At 34.3% G+C, this 27,434-nt stretch overlaps 6 protein-coding genes and 1 long non-coding RNA gene across 9 annotated transcripts; 5 read left to right on the top strand and 2 right to left on the bottom strand.

The window, feature by feature from the left end:
• The first annotated feature begins 64 nt into the window (after nt 1–64).
• LOC108812194 (la-related protein 6B) lies at nt 65–2,811 on the top strand. Its single transcript, XM_018584382.2, has 10 exons — nt 65–767; nt 845–926; nt 1,006–1,100; nt 1,179–1,250; nt 1,350–1,429; nt 1,537–1,636; nt 1,738–1,785; nt 1,877–1,945; nt 2,082–2,243; nt 2,334–2,811. The coding sequence occupies exons 1-10, from the start codon at nt 252–254 to the stop codon at nt 2,625–2,627; spliced, it is 1,518 nt and encodes a 505-aa protein (XP_018439884.1). The 5' UTR covers nt 65–251; the 3' UTR covers nt 2,628–2,811.
• A 1,403-nt stretch (nt 2,812–4,214) lies between these two features.
• LOC108810168 (uncharacterized) lies at nt 4,215–5,850 on the top strand. Its single transcript, XR_008935783.1, has 3 exons — nt 4,215–4,454; nt 4,635–4,806; nt 4,905–5,850. It is a non-coding gene; the product is annotated as an uncharacterized LOC108810168 (long non-coding RNA).
• A 1,013-nt stretch (nt 5,851–6,863) lies between these two features.
• LOC108806251 (uncharacterized) lies at nt 6,864–9,065 on the top strand. Its single transcript, XM_018578315.2, has 6 exons — nt 6,864–7,249; nt 7,855–8,055; nt 8,143–8,259; nt 8,362–8,511; nt 8,585–8,643; nt 8,729–9,065. Exons 1-6 carry the CDS (start codon nt 7,052–7,054, stop codon nt 8,862–8,864), a joined length of 861 nt encoding a protein of 286 aa, XP_018433817.1. The 5' UTR covers nt 6,864–7,051; the 3' UTR covers nt 8,865–9,065.
• An 828-nt stretch (nt 9,066–9,893) lies between these two features.
• On the top strand, nt 9,894–11,752 carry LOC108806252 (probable thiol methyltransferase 2). The gene is made up of 8 exons (XM_018578317.2): nt 9,894–10,051; nt 10,200–10,330; nt 10,496–10,582; nt 10,662–10,762; nt 10,895–10,994; nt 11,096–11,145; nt 11,250–11,328; nt 11,441–11,752. Exons 1-8 carry the CDS (start codon nt 10,009–10,011, stop codon nt 11,480–11,482), a joined length of 633 nt encoding a protein of 210 aa, XP_018433819.2. The 5' UTR covers nt 9,894–10,008; the 3' UTR covers nt 11,483–11,752.
• A 2,598-nt stretch (nt 11,753–14,350) lies between these two features.
• On the top strand, nt 14,351–17,126 carry LOC108806253 (probable thiol methyltransferase 1). Of its 3 annotated transcripts, none has more exons than XM_056988336.1 (8): nt 14,351–14,450; nt 15,095–15,225; nt 15,720–15,806; nt 15,913–16,013; nt 16,093–16,192; nt 16,290–16,336; nt 16,482–16,555; nt 16,868–17,126. In XM_056988336.1, exons 1-8 carry the CDS (start codon nt 14,351–14,353, stop codon nt 16,933–16,935), a joined length of 708 nt encoding a protein of 235 aa, XP_056844316.1. In that variant the 3' UTR covers nt 16,936–17,126. The 3 variants fall into 3 exon arrangements, with proteins under 3 accessions (XP_056844316.1, XP_018433820.1, XP_018433821.1); XM_018578318.2 differs by having other exon boundaries at nt 16,482–16,560; XM_018578319.1 differs by lacking the exon at nt 16,868–17,126 and having other exon boundaries at nt 16,290–16,340; nt 16,482–16,514.
• A 795-nt stretch (nt 17,127–17,921) lies between these two features.
• Nucleotides 17,922–19,538, bottom strand: LOC108811114 (polygalacturonase). Its single transcript, XM_018583167.2, has 4 exons — nt 19,092–19,538; nt 18,580–18,869; nt 18,261–18,489; nt 17,922–18,172 (listed from the first exon to the last, which is right to left on the bottom strand). Exons 1-4 carry the CDS (start codon nt 19,536–19,538, stop codon nt 17,954–17,956), a joined length of 1,185 nt encoding a protein of 394 aa, XP_018438669.1. The 3' UTR covers nt 17,922–17,953.
• A 3,456-nt stretch (nt 19,539–22,994) lies between these two features.
• LOC108806311 (polygalacturonase-like) lies at nt 22,995–25,991 on the bottom strand. Its single transcript, XM_018578388.2, has 5 exons — nt 25,566–25,991; nt 25,432–25,478; nt 23,692–23,934; nt 23,377–23,605; nt 22,995–23,284 (listed from the first exon to the last, which is right to left on the bottom strand). The coding sequence occupies exons 1-5, from the start codon at nt 25,989–25,991 to the stop codon at nt 23,066–23,068; spliced, it is 1,164 nt and encodes a 387-aa protein (XP_018433890.1). The 3' UTR covers nt 22,995–23,065.
• Nucleotides 25,992–27,434: the final 1,443 nt, after the last annotated feature.

The raw sequence follows: 27,434 nt of genomic DNA, 5'->3' as shown, positions 1-27,434 counted from the left end.
TATAAAGAACCAAAAGCCCATTCTATAAATATGCGACAAAGAGAAGACCTTTGAGACCCGAGAACATCTCTCCAAACAGGAAAAAAGGAAGAGTCTTTCTTCTCTCTTTTGGTCTCTCTCCCCCTTCTCCAGGGATCTACTCTCTCTATCTCTCTCCGTAAGAAGATTCCAACTTCAAAGATCCAAACTTTACTTCGAGAAGTCTTCATCTATCACTGTCAAAGTCTTTACCTTTAGTCAATCAATCATCCATGGCTGATCCGCAAACCCTAGATTCCTCTACTCACTCCGATGATCTCTCTCGCTCCAACTCTACTTCCTCATCTTCAGATCCGTCGCTCTTGAGGTCTCTCTCCTCGAGTAGACTCAACGCCGGAGCTCCCGAGTTCGTACCTGGTCGAACAACTCCTCCTCTGCCGCAGCAGCCTCCTCGGATGATTATCCCTCCTCCTCCACCACACGGTATGCTTCATATGTACCACCATCATCACCAGCGTCCGTTCAACGTTCCGGTTCTCGGTCCTGTTCCAATCCAGCATCCTCACCACCATCGCTTCCATCATCATAACCGTCAGCACTATGCCCCGGTGAGGAACAACCAGGAACAACAGGATTCTTCGGTTGTGAAGAAGAGTGATCGGAGAGGAGATCATCAGCATAAGAGAGAGGCTAAGAACGATCAGACGACTGAAGCTGCTGGAGCTTCTGTTTCTATCGATCCCAAAACTGGTTTGCCTGAGGATACAGTTCAGAAGATTGTCAATCAGGTTTGTTATGGATACTTTTAGATTCAGACAAAGTCATGATTATCTGACTAGTTAAAAATAATTAAATCACTGTTCAGGTTGAATACTACTTCAGTGATTTGAACTTGGCTACCACAGATCATCTGATGAGATTCATCAGCAAGGATCCTGAAGGATACGGTTAGTGTCTCGTTTTTTTTTTTTTGCATAACAAGCTCAGATCTTTTACTTTTATGTCTATAATCTTTTTTATTTACAGTACCAATACATGTGGTTGCATCTTTCAAGAAAATTAAAGCTGTGGTTAGTGGTAATTCTCAGCTTGCCACAGTGTTACAGAACTCAGCAAAGCTTGTGAGTTCCTTGTCTTATTCTTTTGTTCTTGTATATTTCTGCTTCAGATGTTTTCTAACGTTTTGAGTCATTGAACAGGTTGTTAGTGAGGATGGAAAGAAAGTGAGACGCATAAATCCAGTTACCGAGGCTGCTCTAGAAGAACTCCAGGTATGTATTAATTATTTTGATACTTTCTGATTTATCTCATATGAAGAAGAAATGAATTGTGTTGATTTTGTAATAAGCTTTTTTATCATTATCATCCAGTCTCGTATAGTTATTGCTGAGAATCTACCTGAGGACCATTGCTACCAAAATCTTATGAAGATCTTCTCAACTGTTGGAAGGTACAAACTTACTAACGTTTCTTTTGATGTTTACTTTTTGAATATTCTTTAGATAAAACCACCACTTTTTTTTGGGTTTCTTAAAAGTATTTGAGTAATTTTGTCAGCGTGAAGAACATCCGTACATGCCAGCCACAGAATACTGGGAATGCTGTCCCACCACCAGCAAGATCAGCCAAAAGCGATGGTACGCTTCTCAGTAACAAGGTAACTAAATATATTAGATCCATGGGTTCTTTTGGTTTTTCGCCTTGGATGGATTAACAGGATGCAGAGTTGATGTTTGTTTTACTTTGTTGTTCTTACAGCTCCATGCTTTTGTGGAGTATGAGTCGGTTGAGCTAGCCGAGAAAGCAGTACGATTTCGGTTTTGAGCCTATGTGTGTTTGTTTATACTTTGTGTGTGTGATGATGTGGTTAATGAGAGCATGTTTGCTTGTTGCACAGGTTGCGGAACTAAATGAAGTAGGGAACTGGAGGAGCAGTCTTAAGGTCCGGTTGATGTTTAAACCTCAGGTATGTTGTCTTGCTCTAAAACAGATATATATCTTAGTAGCTCGGAACATTCTTTTTCATTGGTCTCAGTTCGGATCTGTTGAAATTATTCTGGTTCTACTCGGTTTATGTTTTTGCTTTTTTTTACTCAATACAGACGAATGAACCAAAACAGGGTCAAGGGCGAGGAAAGAAAGGACATGATGCAGAAGTAGAACATGAAGAAGATGATGCCAAGACATCCGAGCAGCCGAATGAGAAACAGTCTGAAGAGTGTTCTGGGGAGTGGGATATGCATGTGCCAGAGCAGGCAGTGATAGTAAGTAAACGCCAAATACACGTTGTTAGGTTCTTGCATTGTTGTTCTCCTATGGATTATTCCTTTTAACTTTAAGAGCATATAACTCAGGGAGAGGAGCAAGCGACTGAGAAAGCGGTTGGGCAGCAGAGAAAAGGGCGTAGCAGAGGTAGGGGAAAGGGACGAGGACGAGGTCAACCACACCAGAACCAAAACCAGAACCACAATGGGCGTGGGAATCATCATCACCAACACCAACATCAAGTGGGAACACCACCTAACAATCATCAAATGAACAGCATGGAGCAGCAGCCAAAACAGCAGCCACCGGGACCAAGGATGCCTGATGGGACCAGAGGATTCTCGATGGGAAGAGGAAAGCCAATCACGGTTCAGGCAGACTGATGGAGAGCTGTGTGATATTGTGAAGGGTTGGTTCCACAAGTGGGGGAGGTAAAGAAAACCAGAGAGAGAGAGAGAGAGAGTGAGAGGTTTATATCCGTGTCCCCATGGGAATGGTTTTAGTTTTGGCAGACTTTGATATATTCATCTGACTTCAAAAAAATAACATGTTTTTGGTTTGCTCTTACCTTACAATAACAAAACAATAAACAGCCTTTCCCCTTACAAGAAGACAATATAGTGTCAGTGTCATGAAACTCAAACGCCAACTTGAGTTGTGTAAACGCTTTTATTATGAAATAATGCGATAGCTTTCTCCCATATCCACTCAACGGCAGATACATCTCCTCTCAAACGCTTTTATAATATGAAGAGTGAAGACAAATAGTGGTAGTGTCATGAATGGGGGAAAATGGCTTATTCCCCTACGAACTAGTTGTTCCCGGTTTTTTCACACACGAATTTTTAACCCATGTCAAAAACCACACAAACAACGGAAATATTGCTTATTCTCTTATGAACTAATTATTTCCAGTTTTTTTACACACAAATTTTTAAACTTTGCCAAAAACCACATGAAGTACGCTATTTTTTGACTTACATACACAAACTATCAATTTTAAGCTAATTCCTCTAAAATCGTAAATTGTGTTATTTAAATATTAACTTAGTTTATGACAGGTGGATATCCGGTTTAATTTGGGTTGATAAAAAGGATAATACATTGTTTTGTTCTTTTTCTTTTCTTTTTGTCAAGTGCTCTTCATCTTAAAATTTTTTTTACTCTTCATCATCAATTGGAAATAAAATTTATTATTTTGTAGAAGATTAAACGTTTTACATGATGCATAAAGAAAGAAGAGCAGTAACATAGCGGATTGGTAAACTAGTAGTTGCTGCTCTTCTTTCTTTATACATCATGTAAAACTTTTAATCTTTTAAAAAATAATAAATTTTATTCCCAATTGATGATGAAGAGTAAAAACGATTTTTGAAGAAGAAGAGCAGTTGACAAAAAGAAAAAAAAAACAAAACGATATATTATTTTTTTATCAACCTAAATTAAACCGACTATCTACCTGTCATAAACTAAGTTAATGTTTAAATAACACAATTTATAATTTTAGGGGAATTAGCTTAAAATTGATAGTTTGTGTATGTAATTAAAAAAATAGCGTATTTTATGTGCTTTTTGGCAAAGTTTAAAAATTTATGTGTGAAAAAGTTGGAAATAATTAGTTCATAAGGGAATTTCCAATATTTCTATTGTTCGTGTGGGTTTTGGCATGGCTTAAAAGTTCATGTGTGAAAAAGCCGGGAACAACTAGTTCATAGGGAAATAAGCCATTTTCGGCATACAATTATCAAACTCTAGGCTAATGTGACATAGGATCTGATTAGTCGAGATATCTAATACAATAAAGTTGGAAAATCTGCCTTCTCAGGCTATCCACGACATCTTTGTGAGAGGGGCAAACCGTGACACCTGTCGAAACCACACTGGATTGTGTGTCTCACGCGTTAAGTCTACTCTCGGCGTCTGTGACCTTGCGTTAACTACACGCGCGTAAATATGTGAGATTTCAGGCCCACACGTAATTACTCATTTGTGGCCCCTTACATTCTTTCTTCTTCGCTGTCGACGCCGACGCCATCTCCGTACCCTCTTCACAAACGAAACGGCTCACATCTCCTTCAATCCGGCATTAATTCTGACCTTTTCCCTTGTGTAATCAACCCCTCTCTTTAAAATTACTCTCAGCCTCTTCGTTTCCATTGAAACCGCCGCACTCTTCTACTATAAATATGAGCCCAATTCATCAACTTGAGGTCTGGTTTGTATCTCTTCTCTTGTGGGTTTTGTTGTAATGTAAAATTATCTTATTTATGTAGATGTTACACCATTTTGTATATTAGTAAAGTCCCTTTAACTTCTTGGCTGAGTTTAATCTCTCCCACAGAAAGATTAATCTTTTCAGGTTAAACTTGAGTTAGTCTTTTTTTTTTCAGGTTTCTGCTGATGAAAAGAGAGTGATTGGCAATATCCGTGGAGAGGCTTGATCAGTCTAACGACAGAATCAGAGAGTAGAAAAACAAAACGGTGGAGACAAAATATCTTGGTGTATCAGTTATTCAAGATACGTGCCAGCACCAACAAACTCTCCTTCACTCGCATAGCAAGGTATGGTACCAGAGATTACATTAATCACACGCATTTGCTGTCTCAAAATCAAAACTATAAAGATTAAGACTATTTACTTATATACCTTTACTCATTAGGGTGCATGACCATATACCTTGCGTATGTGATTGTAGCTTCATTGTGTGGATGAGGATGAGGTTTTCAAGTCTATCACTTGCCCCCTTTGTTGTTCTTGGTGTGATTTCCCACTTGCTGCATAAATGTCTATATGGTCCTCCTCCTTTGTACTACAACAGTTTCACCTTTTTTTTAATCTTCTTCAATGTGTTAATGTCTCAAACTTTTTTCCTAGAATGAAACTCTCTGTCTCCTTAACTACTCTCTGATTCAGTTGCATCTCTTGTGTTTCAATAAAAAACAGTTGGGGAGAGAAAGTATCAGCAACAATAGACGCAGACATAACTTTCAGAACATAAAGCCAACAATAAGAACAACAAAGGGAAATGGGTCCACAGCAACAGAATCGGAAGCAGCATTAGTTGCTAAAAGACCTGACTCTGGTGGTTAACAAGGCTCTGTTATACATCTTCTCGCCAACCATTTTTTGCCAAGTTTGATCCTTCACTGAAGATATAACATTACAACGTTGAGATCTCTCCAAACCAGATCTCTCCAAACCCTTCAAAGGAAATTGCTCGGATGATTAAACAAAAACTCGTGGAGACTATGCAGGGTAGCTTCTCTGGTGCTGTCCCTTTTTTTAATGGTAGGAAAACATTTACAGCCCTGTGGAGTTTCAAGAAGATAGGCTTCAGTTCTTTGCTAACCTCCCTATCCCATCCTGCAATACTTTGATCAAGTGTGGTGACTAGCATGAGAAGCTACCGCAGAAGAAGATTGTTAAATGTTTAGGGTTAACATGAAGCTTACATGAACATTGCATTGAAGGCTTTATTTAAGAAAACCACTTTCTATGAACTAAGACATTTTCCTTAAAACCATGTCACTGCTTTTATAAGTTAATTTTGTCCAGCTACTCTATTACTACTCGGTTATCAATGTCAAGAAATATTTTTATTATAATGAATCGGCTACATCATATAAATCAATAGTTCAAATAAAAATGTATAAAATAAAAGGTAAAACAAACATATAGTGTATAAAATAAAAGGTAAAACAAACATATAAAAATAATAAAATAAGCTAACAATTGTTTTGAAAAGAATATCATTCTTATTATCATAGTCAAATTTGAAAACCATTTAAAAATTAAAACAAATTCATTTTCATGAAACATTAATGGACAAGTATATAATCTGGAAAAATAAAATAGATAGTAAAGTTTTGAAAAAAATAGCAAATAGTAAAATTTACGATATTTTAAATTAAAATAAAAATAAAATTTCAAATTTTTTTAAACTTTGAATAATATTTATATTATTTGTTCACCTGCCTTTAGGCACTATTTGGTACTTAAATAAAAAATCACATATGTTCCTTATATATACTGTTGACATGGTACTTAATAGTATAAGTATCTTCTCTAGATAAAAGATCAACTTTATTTTATATTTTAACTTCAACTAAATTAATTTGTTACGATTATGAAATTTTTATTCTACCTTTATTGAATCGATTGCTCACAATAACTTATGCTATTTCATCTTAAATTAAACAACTTCAAAACAAATTAATACCATATAGTCGTTAACCACGATCAAATGGATTGGAAAAGAAAATAATTCTCTTTCAACATATTTTCATTTTCATATTTTGAACAAATCCTATTTATTAAGATCAGAAAATAAATTTGATTCAAGTAAAAATAAAACATATGAACCCGGCGCGTAGCGCCGGAATACCACTAGTGATACAATAAGAACACACCACCCTTGCTCTTTGGCTCTGGAGCTAAAAGCCTTTGGAGACTTGAGTGAGTTGCAATCATGATTCATGAGGGTTAGAAGGCCATAAAAAGTTAAAAGGCTTTTGAAGTGTATTAAGCCCATGACAAAAAAAAAGAAGAAGTCAATTTAAAACAACTAATTTTATTGGACTTATTACAGCTGCTATGGAATCCCAATAATATTCTCCAATTAAAAAAAAAACTATTTTTTGTTGGTTTTGGATTCGTCTGTGTGTTTTATCTTCTTCTTCTTCTACTTGTTGGACGAAGCAGTGAAAGGATTGATTCTCTGTCAATTTTTTTCTAAATTATATCTGCGTTGGAGACAGAAGAGAAGAGAAGTTAAACAGTGTTTGGGAGAGAGAGAGAGATAGATAGATGAGTTCGTCTCTACCTATGAGGCTCCTTCTTCTGCCTCTTACACCTTCTTTGATTTCTCCTCCTCCGGATTCTTCTCATAAGCCTCTCCGATCGCAAAACCCTAATTTCATTCTCCGTTCTTCTACTACTACTTCTTCTTCATTGTCGCAGCTTTTTCCCCGGCGATCCAGATCCTCTTCTCCCTCTGTTCCCATGGTATTCTGATTTTACTTGCTTTAATTCTCTCGTCTTTTTTTTTGTGTGTGTTAATTTACTTTTGTAGCATTCCGACAGATTGTGTTAGAATGGCTGATCTTTTTGTCTCATCACACGATTGTATCATAACCTGAAAAGTGTTTTTATTTTTTAATGTATAAGACAGCATTCATTCATTCATTATTGTTCTCATCGCTTTCGTCGTCTTCAATGGTAGTTGTTAGTTAGGTCATGTTTTAGGTTAGAGTTTGTTGGAGCAAGTGATGTCTTTTAACTCGGAATACATTTAAGAGATTTTTTTCTGATGAAGCTCTGCCTCTTTGCTCTTTCTCTGCTTGTTTCATTCAATTTGTATTTTTTTTCAGGTTTCATTGGCCTTCTTGAAAAGAAAAAAGAAAAAAAAAATCAGTTTTGATTTGTCAAAGATATTTGTTTTCTTTTTCGAATTATTATGATTTTTATAGGTAGGGTATATAAAAGCTTTAAGATATCTCTGTTGTTGAATTGTTTTGATTGATAAGTAGGTATACAAAAGCGTTAAGATTTTTTTGACCTTTGAAGAGATTGTGTGGTCTGATTACTCTATGCTTTGTATTATTGTGTAGTGTTTTCCCCAACACAAGGAAGATCAAGCCAACATAGATACTTGGAGAAATGAAGAAGATGATCACATTACATGTGGGCTTGAATCAGATGAAGATTCCGGAGGCCTCCGGATTCCTACTCAGGCACAGGCCATCGTTGAAGGATCTGGTTCAGTTGCTGTCTCTGAGCTCAAACCTTCCCCTGATGTTGATTACATTCAAGTAAGTAACCACACTACTTTCTCTTTTTTAGCTTTTAGCTGTGAGAGCCTGTGACCCACCCATGTCTACTATATATGTAATCAACAGGAGCTGTTGGCGATACAGCAACAAGGGCCTAGAACAATTGGCTTCTTTGGGACCAGGAACATGGGTTTCATGCATCAAGAGCTCATCGAGATACTTAGCTACGCCATGGTTATTACTGTATGACTCCCATTTTTGAGCTTCATCTTTTTTTTTTTTGTGTTTTTACTCCAAATTTTTCTTTTTTAGATTTTTTTCGTAAACCCTTCTCTCTTGGTGCAGAAAAATCATATATATACTTCAGGTGCATCTGGAACTAACGCAGCTGTTATCAGAGGTGCGTTGAGAGCAGAGAGACCAGAGCTTCTTACAGTCATTTTGCCTCAAAGTTTGAAAAAACAACCTCCTGAGAGCCAAGAACTCTTGTCTAAAGTAAGTAACCACCAGATTCAGGATATCTTGTTTGATTCTTTTCATCTCCAAACTCTTTTACTCTTGTTCACAGGTACAAAACGTGGTAGAAAAGCCACACAATGACCATTTGCCATTATTAGAAGCCAGCAGGTTGGTCTCTGAATTCATCATCACACATTTGATGTTCAAAAAGGATATTAGACATGAGACTTTATTTCATTGTCGTTTTGTGCAGGCTGTGTAATATGGACATCATATCACAAGTACAGCAAGTGATCTGCTTTGCCTTTCATGACAGTAAGCTTCTCATGGAGACATGTCAAGAAGCTAAAAATCTCCGCAAGATCGTCACTCTCTTCTACCTCGATTGATTCCCCACTTTATCTTATCTTCTCCCGGGAACACAAGAGGATGGATACAAGTCTCTTTTGTAAATTGTGAATCTCTCCCCCATCCACAACATATTCTTTTGTCTAAATTTTTGAAAACCCCCATCGTTGTGATTTTATAGGATAAATTCTCAACTATTTGTAACGTTACATGGTGTTATAAAATCTATCTTCTCATAACAAGATCAATACAATTGAACAACTGAATCACTCTGTTAAAAATTATCACTGTCCATGTATATCTTACACTACTATTCACAACTGTAACACTAAGCTCTCCAACTGAGACAGAAGCTTCACTTCTAACACCGAGCTCAATATTTACGTCATGAGCTGCAGCTGATGACTCATATGAATAAACTCTCATGAACACACTCGTCATCTTGCATGGGAAACAGTAGCAACTCCGTGGGACTTCCAAGGACCAACTCTGATCATTTTTTTTCATTTCGCCAGACTAATTCCATTGACTAAAAGCTCTAACATATGCCCTAAATAAAAAATTCAACGTCTCACTCCTCTGAGAATAGTGATGGTGTGAATATTGATGATGCCTTACTGATCATTACAGAAGCTTATACGCTTCAACCTGTGGATGTTTTATGATTCTTCATCGTAAACTAAACGTGTAAGGACCATTTTGTATAAGCTATGAAACAGCCGAAAAAAATATTTGTTAACACACATTCACATGATATATAATACTAGTATCTAACTGTAGTATTCAACATTTCTGTCTCTTATTTAATCTGTTTTTTTTTAGTAAAAGGAGAAAATCTAGTTCGCTTTGTGCTCGCCACATGTATCAGGCTTGAATATATAATATATTTTTCCTGAGTTCAGAAGGTTGAAAAAGTCTTGTTGAGTTTATCCAGACGTCAGGGTTGATCGCATTGGTTGTTAGAGTAGACACCTCGTCTCCAGACGTCAGGGTTGATCGCATTAGTTGTTAGAGTAGACACCTCGTCTCCAGATATATTTTAATAATCTTAGGTACTTTGAATCATCTTTCTCTGATGTAGAAAATTATACGCAGGTCTAGGTTATATATAATTATACAAGTAACGTTATAACCCTCAGGCAACAAAGAAGAATAACTTCAACCGTAAGAACAAGAGACGTTTAGATGGATAGATCAACCAATATGGATCATATCAAAGAGCCTCCTGGTAAACAATCTTAACCAATATATCTGTTACGTGATCTTTGTTATTGTGATGTTAAAGGATTACATTCACGCTTGTTTTGTGATTTATGAATGCATTTTAAAGAACATGATTGGTTAATTTGATGCATGTTGGTTTTTTTTCTGTCAAGGTGGATGGGAAAAAATGTGGGTAGAGGGACGAACACTGTGGGATTTAGGAGAAGCAACTCCCATTGTTGTTCATCTTTGCGAAACGGGCTCTTTGCCTAATGGAAGAGCTTTGGTTCCTGGATGTGGAACCGTAAGTGGTTTTTATATATCTTCTCCTTTGTCATATTATTCAGATTACGTCTTGTGCAAGGTTTAGCACCTCGATCGGCTATTCGTCACCTTGGAACTCCTGCTCTCATCATCTCTGTCAATTCTATGTTCCAATATCCATTGTCTGAAAAGTGTTTTTGGACAGGGCTATGATGTGGTTGTGATGGCAAATCCTGATCGTCATGTTGTTGGTCTCGAACTTTCAAAAACCTCAGTCGAAAGATCAATAAAGGTGATAATATGGACTTTCTTAGTTGAATGTTTGAAAGTAACTTGAAAAATAATTGACGTTGAAATCTCAAAAAATGCAGATGTTCTCTTCATTCGCTAATTCAAAACATTTCTCCTTCTTGAAAGAAGATTTCTTCACTTGGGAGCCTACTGAAAAATTCGATCTTATTTTTGACTACAAGTATAGTTCTTAATCCATTCTATAGCTTTATATGTTTTAATAAATATGAAGAAGAGAAACTCCACCTGACATGTCCGAAATTATGATTAACTTTTTTTTTGGTCAAATCCGAAATTATGATAATTATCGCAGTTTCTTCTGTGCCTTTGAACCTAAAGTTCGACCTCTATGGGCAAAGCGTATGCAAGAACTTCTGAACCCTGGTGGAGAGCTTATAACATTGATGTATCCTGTAAGAGAAAATCATTAAACATTTTATCTCTAGTCGCTACATATATATGTATATCGTCTTTTTTTAAAAAAAATGTTTGTTTACCTAACTATGTTATGCAGTTAACTGGTGGAACACCTGGTCTACCTCCTTACAGAGTATCAGTCTCAGCGTAATTAATCTTCATCTTCTCCTTAAATCTTCCATAACTCTGAAATTCCTTTAATGACTCTCGTTGGTTAGAGAATTGAACTTCTTTAATTTTGTTGTTTGTAGCTATGAGGAGCTTTTGATTCCCTTAGGATTTGAGCTGATCTCTATTGTTGATAACGAACTTGCTCCAGATACACGCAAGGTAAAATACAATTCAACTTCGTCACTTAATTAATTTCAATGTGAAATAAGAAAAAGAAAAAAAAAAGAAAAAACAAAAAGAAAACGGTTTAGAAATTGATATTAATTTTCAGGGAATGGAAAAAGTTGGCAGATGGAAGAAGAAGTCAGTGTGATGATTCCTCCTTTACCGTCGCATTCTCATGGCATCTGCCTCTATGATCTATATACGTCAATAAACATTTACATTTTTATGTTTCCTAGTCAGAACCGAATGTACTATTTACACGTTTAAAAATAACTGTCTTTGACCGTCTTAAAGGGCGGATATATTTTTTATTTTAATTTAATTCTCATATTTGTGTTTTCTTTGTGGTTATATTTGTATTTTTCTTTGTAATCATACTTGTGTGTAAATCTTAATCAAAATATATTTTATTAAATAATAGCAATTTAAAAAATCGATCTGGTATACGTTCGGTTAGGGCTGGGTTTCCGGTCGAACCCGCTAATCCGCTGGTTTTAATTTTGTTTTGGTCAAAAATATAACCCGCACAACCTGCAAACAAATAATTTGTACGGGCACCCGCCCCATTTAATTTTGCGATTATCCGCGGGATATAATTTTTTAAAAATAATTATATAATTATTACAAAAAAATATAAAAATATATTTTATAATAAAAATTATATATTCTAAAAGTCTCATACTCAGTGTTTTGAAGCCAGATTGGGATATGTGGTTTAACCGATAAATTTGGTTACCCAAGATAATCCGATTTGGATTTTATGAAAAAACCAATATTTAAAAACCTAATAAAACCTGCAGAAATCATTAAGACCCGGAACCGATTACCGGTTGAACCACTGGTTGAACCAATAGATAATTTTTACTTTTTTTAATTTTTTAATTATGTTTTTAAAATCTGTTTGTATAGTTTTTAATAAAGAAGTTAGGATTTTCAGTTTTGTAATTGACAATTTATTAAAAATGTTCTACTTTTGATTTACTTTGGATTTAAGGTTTAATTTTATTATTCACATGACACATATAATACTTATGAATTTTTAAGTCTTACTATTTAAAAATCCAATAAAACCCGCATAAATCACTAAAACCCAGAACCCGGTTACCGGTTAAACTTCTGGTTGAATCAATAGATAAATTTTACTTTTCTTTTAGTTTTTAATTATGTTTTTAAATCTGTTTTGTATAATTTTTTATTAAGAAGTTAGGATTTTCAGTTTTCATGTCAATAATTTATTAAATAAATATATATTTATGAATTTTAAAATCTTGATATTTTTGTCAGATATCATAAATCTTAATTTGTTAACAAAATATTCAAATAATCTAAACTATTTTTGATATTTTATATATGAAATGAAAAAAAATCTAAAAACTAAGTTGCTGACCAGAAAAAAGAAAAAAAAACTGAGTTAAGAAGTCAATATATATCCCTGCCTGAGATAAATAAGATATGTCTCAACGGTCAGCACTGAAAAATAGTGTAAAGAATCATGCCCGCGGTTTCACAAAGAAAGAAACGACAGCGTTTAATAGTCATATGTGTTTTGACTCTGACGGTTATATTTTCAAACGTAATCTTACATATAGAATGTGGAGCAGTTACATACTTATTTCTTAGAAGTAGTTATAGTTCACTTTATGCAGTTACATTTTAAATTGGACATAACTTACTATCAATTGGACATGTTGAAGAATTAATAGAATAGATGTGTTGTTTTACTTTTTAGCGAGAACCAATGTTGAATTCTCATGCATGATATCCACGTTGTCAAATTTTTTTTTTGGGTACTGAAAAAGGTTAAATCCGGATCTATTAAAAACACAGATTTAATCCTCAAATAGAGGTACAGTCCATTGATAGACTCTTTTCTGAACATTCAAATGAGCCAAAAGCAATAGCTCATATCGTCAAAATTTACACACCTAAAAGTCTAAAACTAAAAGAGAATGAGACCTGTAATGGTTTCCTATAGTTTAGCAATTCTATTATCGAGCTAAGTACTTCTACTTCAATGATATTTATTTTAGAATAAAAATAAAATGATGAAAAAATAAACTATACTATATATAAAATAAATATATTTTCATTTTATTGTAAAGTAAAAAATAGAGAAGAGTTAAAGTATTTTACTTCAAATTATATTTTATATAATATTTTCATTTTATTGTAAAGTAAAAAATAGAGAAGAGTTATAGTATTTTACTTCAAATTCTATTTTATATATTGAAAGAGTTAAATTATTTGTCTGTTTCCCACAAATAATTAACTAAACGTTTCAAATGAGATTGAATTTTCTTTGCTTAACTATAGTTATGTTAATCTGTATCATTCTTTCCGTTTCAATTTCTTAAAGTGGGGATTTGTTTCCAGTTTTAGTTAGCACATCAAAGCCATCATTTGTTTTTTTGACATGATATTCATTTAAATTATATAATTTTGTTTAGTTATCAAATTGAAAACTATCCAATTAAAAGATATAAATAGAGAGAGTAATTCCAAATTTTGAGATGGTTTCATTCCAAATATAGAATTTGAAGTAGGGTCAACTTGAGATTTCCTACTCCTTCTAGAGTACAAGAAATGGCATATAAAGTAATTTCTCAGACTTTCAAGGCTATTTTGAAAAATTCATTGCTATTATTAGGCTGTGGAGAAGGCAAAATAAAAAAAATTATACTATTATAGTATGCCAAACAGACAGTAGGCACACTGGTCTTTCTTTTTGAATTTGTTAGTGCGTTCTCCCTTATTTTCCAGCGGGTGGTCATTCTTTTATATATACGGCAACGTCTATGCGAATATTTTTTGCCATCTCAATGGTATATCCCAATGAGAAACACAAAAATAGGCAGAAAGCATCGAGAAGGTGAGAGCACAATGATAACTAATGGCTCTATACAAAATTAATTTTATTCAATGATTGTCTTTTTTTTGGTTAGATTTATATTTAATCATTTTCTTAACCTCTATATAAACACACATCATATACCTAAGCTTTTCACAACTACTAAAAATGGCTAAACAACAACAAACTTCAAGTTACAGCAGTGGTGGAAACATTATTCCTACTCCTGAAGAGGCTGCAACGTTCCAGCCCCAAGTTGTTGCAGAGGGTGATTCATTTATTCCTTCTATATTATTTCTAAAATTCATTAACAGAAAGAAAAATTAATACCAACATTAATGGAATTTTAGGTTTTTTATCCATATATATAAATAAATACATTTCATGCTCTATATGAAAAATTATTGTGAATATTTGATAAATGAGTCACACTAACAAATATCATGCACTTAATTATTATTTGAATTGGTGAACAGATGTATAAGTTTGTCCAAAGTAAAACGTTATATTTAGCTCAAAAACAAGTAGTAAAGACTTACACATGCAGTAACATTTTATCCATGTATTATATGTTTGCTTGAATGTATGTTTTTCGTTATATGCTCAATATCTATATTTATAATTAAGGTTTTCGATGGTATAAAAACAAAGAGGAATACAGCTAATGTAAATATAGAAGACAATATATAAATCAACACTCATAATTATTAATTTGATATCTTAATAATTTGTTATATATGTTTCAAATTAGTTATTCTCATCTAATATACCTTGATAAGTTAGTCAAACTTAAATATATATTTCGAATTAATTTTTGTAACTGATATATTTTATAAATGAAATTTTAAAAATTCTATAATTTTGATATTAGTAATCTGTAAAAGCTAACTGTAACATATATACAATCAATAGGTGGATGGGAAAAATGTTGGGAAGACGGTGTAACACCGTGGGATCAGGGAAGAGCCACACCTCTCATCCTCCATCTTCTCGACTCCTCCTCTCTCCCTCTTGGCCGTACTCTTGTCCCTGGCTGCGGCGGAGTTAGTATTCTTTTGATCTGGTTTAAGTTCTATTTTTAGGGTTTATATACAGTACTTTTCTAGTTTTTGAAGATATTCATGATATTTTAAAATTTAAAAGATTAAAACAGAATTGTTGACCAAAAAAAAGATTAAAACAGAATTTACTTTGAGTTGGTAGGTATGACATAATTTGGGATTAAAATTTCCTTTTATTAGGATTCATGAGACAATACACCTTAATTTAACATCGTTAAGAAGAATGGTATATTTTTCGTAGATGATTTTGTTTGATCTTTGGTTTTCAGCTTGGTTTTTTAGATGTAAACTATATAATTTTAACTCAACGAAGATAATGTTTTACCTTTTGTGTATCTATCGACTTGATTTAGGTTGAATCTATATACTCTCTTGAAAAAAATATTTACTTTATGTTTAATCGCTATAATGAAAAGTTCTATGTTTGTTCATTAACATTCTGTATATATTTTTGTTAAATATGATGACTTGAGTAGGGGCACGATGTCGTTGCGATGGCAAACCCCGAACGTTTCGTTGTTGGACTAGATATATCTGAAAAGGCTCTCAAGAAAGCTAATGAGGTTATTTATGCATGCTCACTTATGTCTTGATAATTAAACACCTGACTACCTTACGTAAATCTGTTAAAACTAAAAATCAAGAACACTTTATGTTGACTACATATAGACTTACGGCTCCGCACCGAATTCAATGTACTTTGCGTTCGTGAAGGAAGACGTTTTCACTTGGCGTCCTGATGAACTATTCGACCTCATATTCGATTATGTGTGAGTTAATTAGCCATAAACATTATAAAAATGTTAGGCATACTTAATTAACACTAAATTAACTTTTATAATAAATCAGGTTCTTCTGTGCCATTGAACTGGAGCTGAGACCTGCATGGGCTAAATCCATGTATGAACTCTTAAAACCTGACGGCGAACTCATAACTCTCATGTATCCGGTAATTATTTCCCATTTCGTGTGATTTCCATTATTAGAATTATATAATCATATAACATATGAATTATTTATTTACTTTTACCTCTTTAATAAATTAGATTACCGATCATGTTGGTGGAGCTCCCTACAAAGTATCTGTCTCTGCGTACGTAACCCTACAATTTGTCTTACATGCATATATATATAATTATATTTATGACTCATAGCTAATTATAATCCAGTAAATATTGCAGTATAATTCATTAGCAAAAATGTTAATTGTGCGTGTGTCTATGTGTTTTGAGGTTTAGGTACGAAGATGTGTTGGTTCCCTTAGGATTTAAGGCAGTGTCCATCGAGGAGAACCCAGACTCCATTCCCACTCGTAAGGTATAAAGAAATACATTCAAATGGTGTAAGATGACATATCTATGTTTTGCTCAAAAAAAAAAAGACATATCTATGTTATATCAAACTACAAAATTGAGATATATTTTAGTTGTATATACATGCAAATGCTTTATTAAGAAAATTATTTTTCACGTTATGTAGTATAAAATTATAAAATAAATTGCAGTAAACTCACATAATTGATTATTCTTTTTTAAAAAAAAGAGGGCATCCTGAGACCAATGAGATACTTAAGTAAACTATCATATAATTGATTATTCTTTCGATCAATATATGTATTAAATAGGGGAAAGAGATGCTTGCGAGGTGGAAGAAGATCAACTGATCCAAGAGAGATCAGATCTTACTGTTTAGTAAGAATGTTATATATGTGTGTAATCTACCTTTCTGTTAAGAATAAAGTGAGTATCCAATTACTCAATGTAAAATATGTATATGTGAATGTGATGATTATGGCGGCAGCTGCCAACGTCTATGTAACTCCGGTCGCCGATCTCTCTCCCCTTGTTGCTGTATTCCTCACTTTCATCTGGTGTGCTTTTATGATGTGTGTTTCAATTAATAAAGTTGCTCCTTCCGATCAGAGGTTTTTAATCTCTTGATTTGTGTGGAGTTTTGTAGAAAGATATATTGTTGGACTCGAAGTAGTGTTTGGATGAAAAGATAATGCTAGAATTGGACCTTAACATCTTAATTAAATAAATTTGCAAACATTTCTGTTTAACTTGCACAAAGAAAAATAAAATAATGACAGGTGACATTTTTCCTCTATGGAAGAAAAGAAAATCCTATTTTATTGTATAAGATTTTTAAATTTTGTGTTTGGTCGTTGGTTTTACTAATTTTGACTATGAAGTTTCCCATGGTTTTTATGGGAGATTTTTTTTGGGTTTAATTATGTGGGAGATTATCCAAGAATTTTTCTAAATTGAACCTTTATTAATTTTTTTTTTGTGATCTTTTTCTTTAGTATTTTTTTCTAGTGGCCTCCAGTTTTGATTTTGTTGCTTTAGCTTTGGGCCAGCTTATGTGGATTGGTGGATCATTACGCTTAAATAATTTAATTCAATTAGGAAGTACTAATTAAATACTTACTTCTTACTTAATTGTATATATAAATCTTTACCGAATGCTGGATACAACTCTAAATGAATAACAGTCTGAGCTTCAACACATGAAAGACCAGAAATTCATATTAATATTTTGTACCACGAAGAAAGTACAAATTAAACTTTCACAATATACATACACTTACATATTTAGACACTAGACAAAACAACTCGATCATGGACACAAATAATACTCTTGCGCCTACGACGGTGTAATGTCATCGAAGAACACTTTGTTACATACCCTTTAGAAATTCATCTAATCAAAGACAACCTTGTGGCATAACCACACCAGCCTTAACTCCTTTAATATTCTTGCATGTGGAAGTAGCGGACCGACCGTTGAAAGTTAGCTTAATATCATGCAATCTAATCGCTTGGCACGGATTACTGCGACTACAGTCAAAATTTAAAGCCTGTTGCGTTCGTGACGTCCCTTGAATGTTCCTATACACAACCTGGCTAATCTTCACCCCAGAACCCTGCAAGGTACAATGGAGAAAAACCAATCAGATTAGTTCGATGTAATTCCTTTCTATATAGCTAGGTTTAGGTTAATAACTATGTTACCTGTTTAGGACAACCTTGATGAGTTGGACAATAGTTCTGATCAACAATGATCGGATTCTGAACGTTTTTCATGACCAGGTTTTGAAACAAAACGTTCCTCACAAAACCTGTGCTTTGTCTAGCCCATGACTTTATCCGAACCCCATTATCCGAACCCGAGAAAACAGAGTTTACCAACGTTATATTCTGTACTCCAGCTTCCCTAGCATCTCTCCCTAGACTCCCAATACTGTCATGCCACAATGTAATATCATCACAAAAAATCAGTATCTTCAAAATATTTGAACCTTGCTCTTCAAGTTATCAATAATTATCATACCTGATTCCGTGGCCTGGACCGCAGTTGAGTTTAGACATGTAGAGGTTACGAGTTCCCGGACCAATAGAGATACAATCATCTCCGGTTTGAAACGTGCTATCGCTTACGGTAACACCAGCAGAACCTTGGACGTGGAGGCCATCTGTATTGGGACTTTGGTCTGGAGCTACTAGCTTTACTTTCCGGACAACTACATTGTTGCAGCTGTTTATCACTAAATGTGTTACTTGGCTGTTTATTGACGTCAAGCCGGTCACTACGACGTCATTTGCCCAGTTAAACGTCATGGACTGCGACGACAACATCACCATCACCAAACATCAGAATTCAGAAGTGTTCATTGAAATTTTCGATATGACAACAAAAAGATGGATTTTAGTTTGATGTAATTATTAATTTGTAATTATCGAATCTAAACGAAGTGAAATATAATTTACTTTTTTATAACGCAACGTACTTTCATAATTATTTATTTATTTTAATTAAAAAGTTAGTTAAATCGGTTATCTTACTCTTGCTCCAGCAGGACAACTCTTTCCGGATTTTCGACAAGCCCAAAAGGAAGCACCTCTAGCATCTAACGTTCCTCCATTGATCGAGATCCGGTTAACTTTCACGAACAAGATCCAATAACCGGAATTACCCAAACCACGGTAATCCGAAGGAGCTACAATCGTTCCATAAATCTGAAACGTGATTCTACTACGGCACGGACCACGAAACTCCACCGGTTTTAGCAAGAAGCTCCCTTTCGGCACTGTTACAGTGACACTTGCAGCTGAACGGCAAGCCGCTTGCCACGCGCCGAGGAAGGCTTTTGTGGAGTCGGTTCGACCGTCCGGTTTAGCACCGAACTTGATGACATTATAGTTGTAAGCAGCCATTGATGTTCCCATAAACAAGAGGCTTGAGAATAACATCAGGAAAACAGCTACAAGCTTATTATTAGTATGATCCATTAAATGTTTCTTACAAAGAGAAAGAGTAATGAATCTTTGTAGATTTCAGGTTTGAAAGTATTTATGTTTTTGTGTGTTTAGATGAAATGTGAGGATGAAGGAAAATGATACGGGTATGGAAGGTATTTATTTGTAATTGTATATACACATATTTTGTTTAAATATATGTATTTGTATACGTTGACTTTAGTTTAATCATAAGGCTAATGATTGTTTGATCATATGCTTGATTATATTCAAATGAATGAAATGTACGGTTCGCATTATCGCATGTGATGATGATAAGCAGTTGTGAATTCCTTAAGACAGCATGTGATCTTTGCGTGCTGTTCACAAGGAATAATGTTCACTTGTATAACTTATTTAGTATTAATTTGAGTCAAGAATGTGATGTATTATTTAGTAATTGGTAATTAGCAAAAGAAACAAATACAAATTATGCAAGTGTCAGATGACTTTTCTGTTGGTTTTGGTTTTGAATTATATTAATATACGTAGTCTTCCTCTAAGATTGATTAAAACCGAATACAAGAATTAATGGATCAGGTTTCATGTATAGCATAATCTATGGCATGTGACATGTGGAGTGTGGAATTGTCATAATAAAATCACAGCCGTAGAAGAAGAAGAAAAGGCTCCGAATCCACGGCCATGACTCATGAGCAGCGTAAGTCAACAAAAGCTCTTGGAAAAATGGATGGGTAACTAAAAGTCAACCAATGCCAACTTACCACGTCAAAAGAAACAGGTAACATGGGCATGTAGCCATGTAATGTATATATGGTCATTTTGGAAATTAACATAAACTTAGAATAATTATCACATGGGTTTACGTGAAACATGAATGGATGATGGACCGTACCGTTATCAAATGACGATTAGTCTAACGGTACTATTCTGCAACTGTCCTTATAATATAACGTTTTTTGTTATTGATTTGAATATTCGAACATGTTGGCTTGAGACCGAAGGTAATGTAAATACCTTTACAAAGAACAAAGAGGCAAAACATAGCAAGCCTATTGGTTTCTTTAGTTGCTTGCTCAAAAAGAGTTCGTTATCTTAGAATGGTGAAAAAGCAGAGTTTAAAAATAGTTATAAGTTGAAACAAAATTGATACAAGCATCATTCTGTCACACTGATAAAACAAAATTCCAACTGACTGCTTTAGTTTTATTTCAATTCAGACAAAAGACTTCATCAAATTCAAATTTGGATGACTCTGTAAGGTGGAAAAAACTTCAAAACCGAATAAAAACCATCTTATAACACATCAAATTTCACATACAATTCATTGGAATCACAACTCCAGAAGCTCGTCCATGAGCGTTCTTGCAATAAGAAGTTGTTGATCTTTTCATGTAAGTGAGGTTAATGTTTCTTAATTTAAGCCCTGTGCAATGATGGGTTCCACCAGAATCCAGTTTCATAGCTATTTGGTGTTGTTGATGTTCCCTTTATGTTTGCAAAACTCACTCCACTTATCGTCACACCAGACCCCTAGCTATATATATGATCAATCATAACAAGTTTTCGTTCAAAGGAATATAAAAGAACATATATAAGAGACCTTAGTTACGCCACGGAGAGGAGTATAGTCACTCTTGAGCTATATTCGTTTAATACGAGTGAATGAGACTTGTATATAAGTGTGTAGGTAATCATGTTCTTGAGGTAGCTTTCAAGTTGAGTTAGTCCTATCACTAATATAAAAGCACGAGTTTTCCATCGATTTTAAAAGTTATAATGTTTATGCAAGGCCACTGTTTATAAAATGCAATAAATTGACATCAAATAAATTTTATAACCAAAAATTTATGAAAATATACTATACAACTAATCAAATATCTTACATAGAATTTAGTAAAAATATAATCAAATAGCTTAAATAACTAAAATTTAAATTAAATAATATCTTATACAATTTTATATTTAATAAATACAAGATAATTATATATATATATAACACTAAAATATACTAAAATAAAAATCTTAAAACATTTTGATTTCGTAAATTATATTTTGTTAAAAGATAATTTTGGACTTTTAAAGTGTTATTAAAACAATTTTAAAAAATAAATTTAAATGATTAGAACAAAAATAATTTATGTGATTATAGAAACAAAAAAAAACGACACAAAACACAACAGTAGCACAAATCATTTATTTGTTGTTCTGAGGAAAAAACTGTTAGATGAGAGGCTTCAGTTTGAAAATGGGTATTAACAAAATTCACTGAGTCAAGTATCTACCTAATTCGTATCAGTTTTTATCGGGTCAATTATTTTCAAACAAATCATAATGATTTCATAAAAAATATATACAAATACATCTATAGAATACTATATATATCTATTTGAAAAAATTACATACATTTTAATCAATTAAAATTCTTAATTTTATGTTATAATTGAATATATAGAACATAAGAGTATTTATATGAACTGTAATTAATGTATTCATATTTATATATCCTAGCTAGCAACATCAGTTATTTTTGTATGCACTAGTCTATAATCTTATTTAAGCAACATAATAATTCAATGTAGAAACATTATACACTGAAAGTAACTACATTTTACAATAAATATAAAAAACGAAATTATAAAAATGTTCATAATATATATTATATGAAGATAAATGATTAACACTAATTATAAACACACAAATTTAAACTGATTATAGTATGAACCAAATTATTAGTAAGATAAATATGTAATAATGTTAATTAAACCACACAAAATAAATATTATATAAATAAAATATCTGTTAACAGTAAACAACAAATTCAATTAATTTATAAAATATGTTTAATCAATTTAAAATTAAAAGTCAGCGCTATCGGGCGTTAGTGAAATGGTAAAACAAAACAAAACATATGCATATGATCAAATCAGAGCAAAGAAGAAGGGCCTGAAAGGTAAAACAAAACTACTTTTTTTTGGTCGAAAACAAAATTATTCATATATATGAGCCTTCTGGTATGGAAATGGCACGTGACATGTCTGTAATGGAAGGGAGGAGATCCGATCTTTGCTGTTAAAACGAAAGTTAATTGCTCTAATTTTTCATATAGTACATAAGTTATTGAATGTATAATTACGGATCTTGGCACTTTGTAATGCAGATTTATCTAATCATATATAAAAGGTCGCTTGGATCCGTCAGATAAAACTTTACTTAACCCAAATGATTAATCTGACATAGGTTTATAGTACTTTACTATCTCCTATTATTTTATGGCCAGTTCTCGATAAAACTGTTTTCACATATATTTCCATATAAAATAGAACTTGAAGCAAAACAGAAATGGTACTAGTACAATGATAAGCCAAGAATCAAATTGATTGTTTCTCTTTATTTCCACGCCAAAGAATTCACCACATTTAACTTTTGATGATTCTAAAGCCGCTATGAAACATCAAAACAAATCAAACATACATCACTTTATTACATATCTACATCCGAAAATTACTCTTAGGGTTCATAAAATATAATCCCAATGATGAAATCTTGGATTTCTGATATCACATACAATTCCTTGGAATCATAACTCCAGATGCTCGTCCATGAGCGTTTTTGCAATAAGAAGCTGATGACTTTCTCATGTACTTGAGGTTTATGTTTTTTAATGTAATCCCTGTGCAAGGATGGCTTCCACTACATTCCAGTCTCATTGCTATTGGCGTTATTGATGTTCCTTTTATGTTTGAGTAGGTCACTCCACTTATCTTCACACCAGAGCTCTATATGATCAATCATAACAAGTTTTCATTAGAAATTAAAAAAAAAAACTATATAGAGATTCGAGCTACACCAAATTGATTAGGCTATTCACCTGGTTAGGGCAGCCTTTTCCATTTGGGCAATAGTTTTGATCGATGATAATTGGATTCTCGACATTCCTCATCACCAAGTTTCGATATTGCACATTCTTCACAAACCCGTTGCTCGGCCTGGCCCAAGCCTTTATTCTGACTCCGTTTTGCGTCCTGGTGAAAATAGAGTTCGTGACAGTAATATTCTGCACTCCTTCCTCGTTAGCGTATTCCCCAAGACTCCCAATGCTGGATCCAATTTAAAAGCCATGTTAGCTAGTGGCTTAATTAGTACGATATCATCATATTAAATTAATTACAATAATTTTGTTTACCTGATTCCATGTCCGGGTCCACAATTCAAGCGTTCGATCCAAATGTTCTTAGATCCTTGATTTAGAGCAATGCAGTCATCACCGGTCGCAATGACTCCCCCACTAATGGTGACTCCAGAAGAAGCCTGGACGATAATACCGTCAGTATTAGGGCTACCACTTGGAGCCCTAATTCTTATATTTTGAATCCGAACATTAGAAGAATGATGAATCGTGACATGAATAGTCTGACTATACAACGATGTTAAGGAAACAAACTTTGCAAAAGAACCCCCACCTTCATCTTCTCCGATCTGCTCCGGTGGCTGTCAGCCGGGCGCGTGGCCACCGGAAGCTTTCTCCCCTTGATCTCTTCTTTTTACTTTGCTCCGTCTTCACTCTCTTTCTCCAATCCGTCGAGATGCTAGGTGCTCTGGAAAGGGGATCCGCCGCGGGGTTTCTAATCTGCTCCGGGGAGGTTGGATCTGTGGTTAGGTGACTCGATCTGGAGTTCCGGTGAGGCGGTGAGGGTTGAGGTAAGGCGTAGTCGGCGTTTAGGGTTTGGCTCTGGCGGTTCTCGATTTTATTTTGTAGATCTCGTCGGGGTTCTCGAGCTGGAAGCGAGTGGTGGTTCAGTGGTCTCTCTCCCCGTGGTGGTCGTCGTGCTGGTTCATTCGAAGAGTGTTCTTCGTTGTGGAGAGGAGGGAAGAGCTTCCTCTTACCCTTTGGCTTGTGGTCTTGCTGAGGGTTAAAGGCTTTGTCTCTTGTTCAGGGGAGGCGGTTGTAGTCCGTCACCGGCACGTCCTTAGCGGTGTGGTGGCTGTGTGGTTACTACTCTTCTTTGGAGTTATCGTGTGTAGCTAAAAGTGATGTCCGGTGTCCTGTCGTCTATGGCTGTACTCCGCTCACTTTGCGGCTGCTCTTCCTTTGCATTACTGTCTCCATTTCATCGATTCGCGGTTGCTGTGTCCTTCTATGTTTGGACTCGTTCAGACCTGCTTCTGGTTCCTCCTCGTTTCTCCATCGAGGTTTCACCGGAAGCGCATGAAGACCGGTACAGGTTCTCTGTACCGGAGCTAGGATTCACCGGTTAGCCAGGTCGGGTCAGCTTGTGTCTGGCCGGTGATGTGGAGACCTCGCTTCAGTTTCCGTCATCCCGATGTGAGGAAAGTCTCGGTCGTTAGGCTACCTCGCAGACGGTTCTCTTCTTCTATGCAGGTTTTGAAGATTGCGGTTTGATGATGCTTCTTTCTCAGCCCGTTGTTTTAGGTAGGTGGTTCGATGGCGGCAGTAGCGAGTGCTTGCTCGTTTAAGGTTGCGTTTCAGGCGCTGTGTGGCGTTTTGTACATCCTCGGCTTTGGTGGCATCTGCAAGGCATCGTGGTAAGTATTTGGAACAATCCTCTACTGGTCGTCCTGAGCTTCAAAGACAGTAACGGTTATAAGCTTTGTGGAGTTCATCGGTATCTAGCTACTCCGGAGACGACATGGGAAGTCCCGGCATCCGAAGCAATAAGGAGAACCTCACCGTCCCGTGATCATTGTCGATGGTTGAGAACGGAAACCGATTCCAAGGAATTTCGAAAAACGGACTAGTGGATTGTGCCGGGTTTAGTGGGTGGGCGAAGCTAGATCGTAATAGTTTGACTTTGGAGATTTTGTTCAAAGCGAGTTTATAACCGGAACTGATTTCCCGATTATTCGGGTTGATTTAAAAAAAAAAAAAAAAAAAAAAAAAAAAAAAAAAAAAAAAAAAAACGATGTTAAGCCACTTAGTAGAACGTTATTGCACCAACTAAACGAGATAGACTGCAAAAAAAAAAAATTAAAAATGATTATATATATCAAATGGCTAACTAGCAAATAAATTGAAATTGGATATTGTTATAAATATACCCTTGCACCCTGAGGACAATGACCACCTTTCTTTCTACAAGACCAATAACCAGCTCCTCTGGCATCAATGGTTCCACCAATAACCGAGATCCGGTTTACTTTAGCGAATAGGATCCAGTAACCAGAACTACCTATACTCCAGTAATTTGCAGGAGCAACGAGTTTTCCATCGATTTTGAAAGTTATAATGTTCTTGCAAGGACCCCAAAAGACTAGATTTCTAACCAAGTATGTTCCACGGGGGATGTAGACCATGGCTCGAGTCCTTGAGCCACATGCTAATGACCAAGCTGTCAAAAATGGTTCGGTCGCGTCTGTTCTCCCATCACCTTTAGCTCCGTATCTCTGTACGTTAAATGATGGCATTGCGTTTGATGAGTTGATAAGATAGAAAAGAATGAAGAATAACATGATGTTATTGGCCATCTTAGAATTTTGTAGCTTTTGATGGCTTTGTATGATTATAATGACTTAGGAAGAAGTAATGAGAAAACTATATATATAGGGAGAAAATGTATTTTTTTTTTTGTATTTGACCGGAGGATCCGTGAATTTATGACTAATCACGTTATATGCGGTGTATTAAGTGTATAGTGTACTGATTCCATGTTGTATGATAATATATTTAACTAATTATGGCTTTACATATGTTCAAACTTACAATGGCACGAAATTATTAGTCTATGGGACGTACGTACTGACGTATGATATAATTTCAGAACAATATTCTGTACTCAATCTCCATGTGATCATAATATAGGTAGTTAGAGTAAATGACATTGCTATACTCACTTGATATTTGAGAAAATGATTTTGATTTGACATTTATTTGCAAAATAATTTTAGTGAGATGGAAAATTGAGCATTTTTTTTTCATTTCGTTCTTTTTTCCGACGTCTTCTTTTTTTAGTATGAAATGCTATTTTTAGTATCTTATGCAATTTATGCGATCCAATCGCTCGGACAAAATTTGCAGGAACTTGTCCAAAAGAGTGCCAGCGCAACAGATTCAAAAAGTCCCAACATCAAGTTGGAGTACAAGATAAAGATAGGATCCGAAAAATGATATGTACGGTTCACATGTGATGATCGATAAGCAATGTGAACTCTTCAAGTTTTAACAAAATACTAGATTCCGACCCGTTCTTAAAAGGACGGGTATATTTTTTTGTTTTAAATTTAGTTTTTATATTTATGTTTTCTTTGTGATTATATTCATATGTTTTTATGTAATCATATTTGTGTGTAAATTTTAATCAAAATATATTTAATTAAATAATGGCAATTTAAAAATTGATCTCGTATACGTTTGGTTAGGGATGGGTCGTGGGTCGAACCCGGCCCGCTGACCCGCCAACCCGCGGATTTCAGTTTTGTTTTGGTCAAAAAATCTGATCCGTACAATCCGCAAACAAAAAATTTTGTACCCGCTCTGCTTAATTTTGCGGTTATCCGCGGGTTATATTTTTTTAAACCATAATTCTTTAATTTAATTATTATATATAAAATATATTTATAATAAACTTTTTATATATTATCAAAATTCATATACAGTTATATATTTTAATTTGAATAAAATAATATTTGAAACTTAAATAAGATATATGGTTTAAAAGTTGAGGTCGGATCATAATTTTAATTTGTTATTTTTCGTTTTGGTCAAAACAAACCAATAATTTAAATATGTAATTTCAGTGTTAATCAAAAATATTTATCATAGTTATCAAAATTATATTAAATTAAATTAATATTAAAATAATATGTTTACAAAAAACTTCATATATAAAAATTAAATTCTTCAAAAAAATAATTTAAACAAAAATTATTACTACCTTTTAAAGGACGGGTCAAAATCTATAAAATACCATG

The sequence above is a fragment of the Raphanus sativus genome, chromosome 6, assembly GCF_000801105.2.
Source record: "Raphanus sativus cultivar WK10039 chromosome 6, ASM80110v3, whole genome shotgun sequence".
In the NCBI taxonomy this organism is placed as follows: Eukaryota; Viridiplantae; Streptophyta; class Magnoliopsida; order Brassicales; family Brassicaceae; genus Raphanus; species Raphanus sativus.
Note: the sequence above shows the minus strand (reverse complement) of the source record. Positions and strands in the feature narration are given on the sequence as shown.

Excerpts from the sequence above, each read along its gene's own strand:
- LOC108812194 (XM_018584382.2), top strand. The coding sequence starts at position 252 with ATGGCTGATCCGCAAACCCTAGATTCCTCTACTCACTCCGATGATCTC. Across the intron at positions 768-844 it reads TTCAGAAGATTGTCAATCAG|GTTGAATACTACTTCAGTGA; the intron begins GTTTGTTATGGA and ends ATCACTGTTCAG. Across the intron at positions 1,786-1,876 it reads TTGAGCTAGCCGAGAAAGCA|GTTGCGGAACTAAATGAAGT; the intron begins GTACGATTTCGG and ends CTTGTTGCACAG.
- LOC108806251 (XM_018578315.2), top strand. The coding sequence starts at position 7,052 with ATGAGTTCGTCTCTACCTATGAGGCTCCTTCTTCTGCCTCTTACACCT. Across the intron at positions 7,250-7,854 it reads CTTCTCCCTCTGTTCCCATG|TGTTTTCCCCAACACAAGGA; the intron begins GTATTCTGATTT and ends ATTATTGTGTAG. Across the intron at positions 8,512-8,584 it reads GCCAAGAACTCTTGTCTAAA|GTACAAAACGTGGTAGAAAA; the intron begins GTAAGTAACCAC and ends TCTTGTTCACAG.
- LOC108806252 (XM_018578317.2), top strand. The coding sequence starts at position 10,009 with ATGGATAGATCAACCAATATGGATCATATCAAAGAGCCTCCTG. Across the intron at positions 11,146-11,249 it reads TACAGAGTATCAGTCTCAGC|CTATGAGGAGCTTTTGATTC; the intron begins GTAATTAATCTT and ends TGTTGTTTGTAG. Across the intron at positions 11,329-11,440 it reads TTGCTCCAGATACACGCAAG|GGAATGGAAAAAGTTGGCAG; the intron begins GTAAAATACAAT and ends ATTAATTTTCAG.
- LOC108806253 (XM_056988336.1), top strand. The coding sequence starts at position 14,351 with ATGGCTAAACAACAACAAACTTCAAGTTACAGCAGTGGTGGAAACATT. Across the intron at positions 16,014-16,092 it reads GACCTCATATTCGATTATGT|GTTCTTCTGTGCCATTGAAC; the intron begins GTGAGTTAATTA and ends ATAATAAATCAG. Across the intron at positions 16,556-16,867 it reads CCCAGACTCCATTCCCACTC|GGGAAAGAGATGCTTGCGAG; the intron begins GTAAGGTATAAA and ends TGTATTAAATAG.
- LOC108811114 (XM_018583167.2), bottom strand. The coding sequence starts at position 19,538 with ATGGATCATACTAATAATAAGCTTGTAGCTGTTTTCCTGATGTTATTC. Across the intron at positions 18,870-19,091 it reads GTTGTCCTGCTGGAGCAAGA|TCCATGACGTTTAACTGGGC; the intron begins GTAAGATAACCG and ends TTGTCGTCGCAG. Across the intron at positions 18,490-18,579 it reads GGTCCAGGCCACGGAATCAG|TATTGGGAGTCTAGGGAGAG; the intron begins GTATGATAATTA and ends GTGGCATGACAG.
- LOC108806311 (XM_018578388.2), bottom strand. The coding sequence starts at position 25,991 with ATGGCCAATAACATCATGTTATTCTTCATTCTTTTCTATCTTATCAAC. Across the intron at positions 23,606-23,691 it reads GGACCCGGACATGGAATCAG|CATTGGGAGTCTTGGGGAAT; the intron begins GTAAACAAAATT and ends AATTGGATCCAG. Across the intron at positions 23,285-23,376 it reads GAAAAGGCTGCCCTAACCAG|AGCTCTGGTGTGAAGATAAG; the intron begins GTGAATAGCCTA and ends TTGATCATATAG.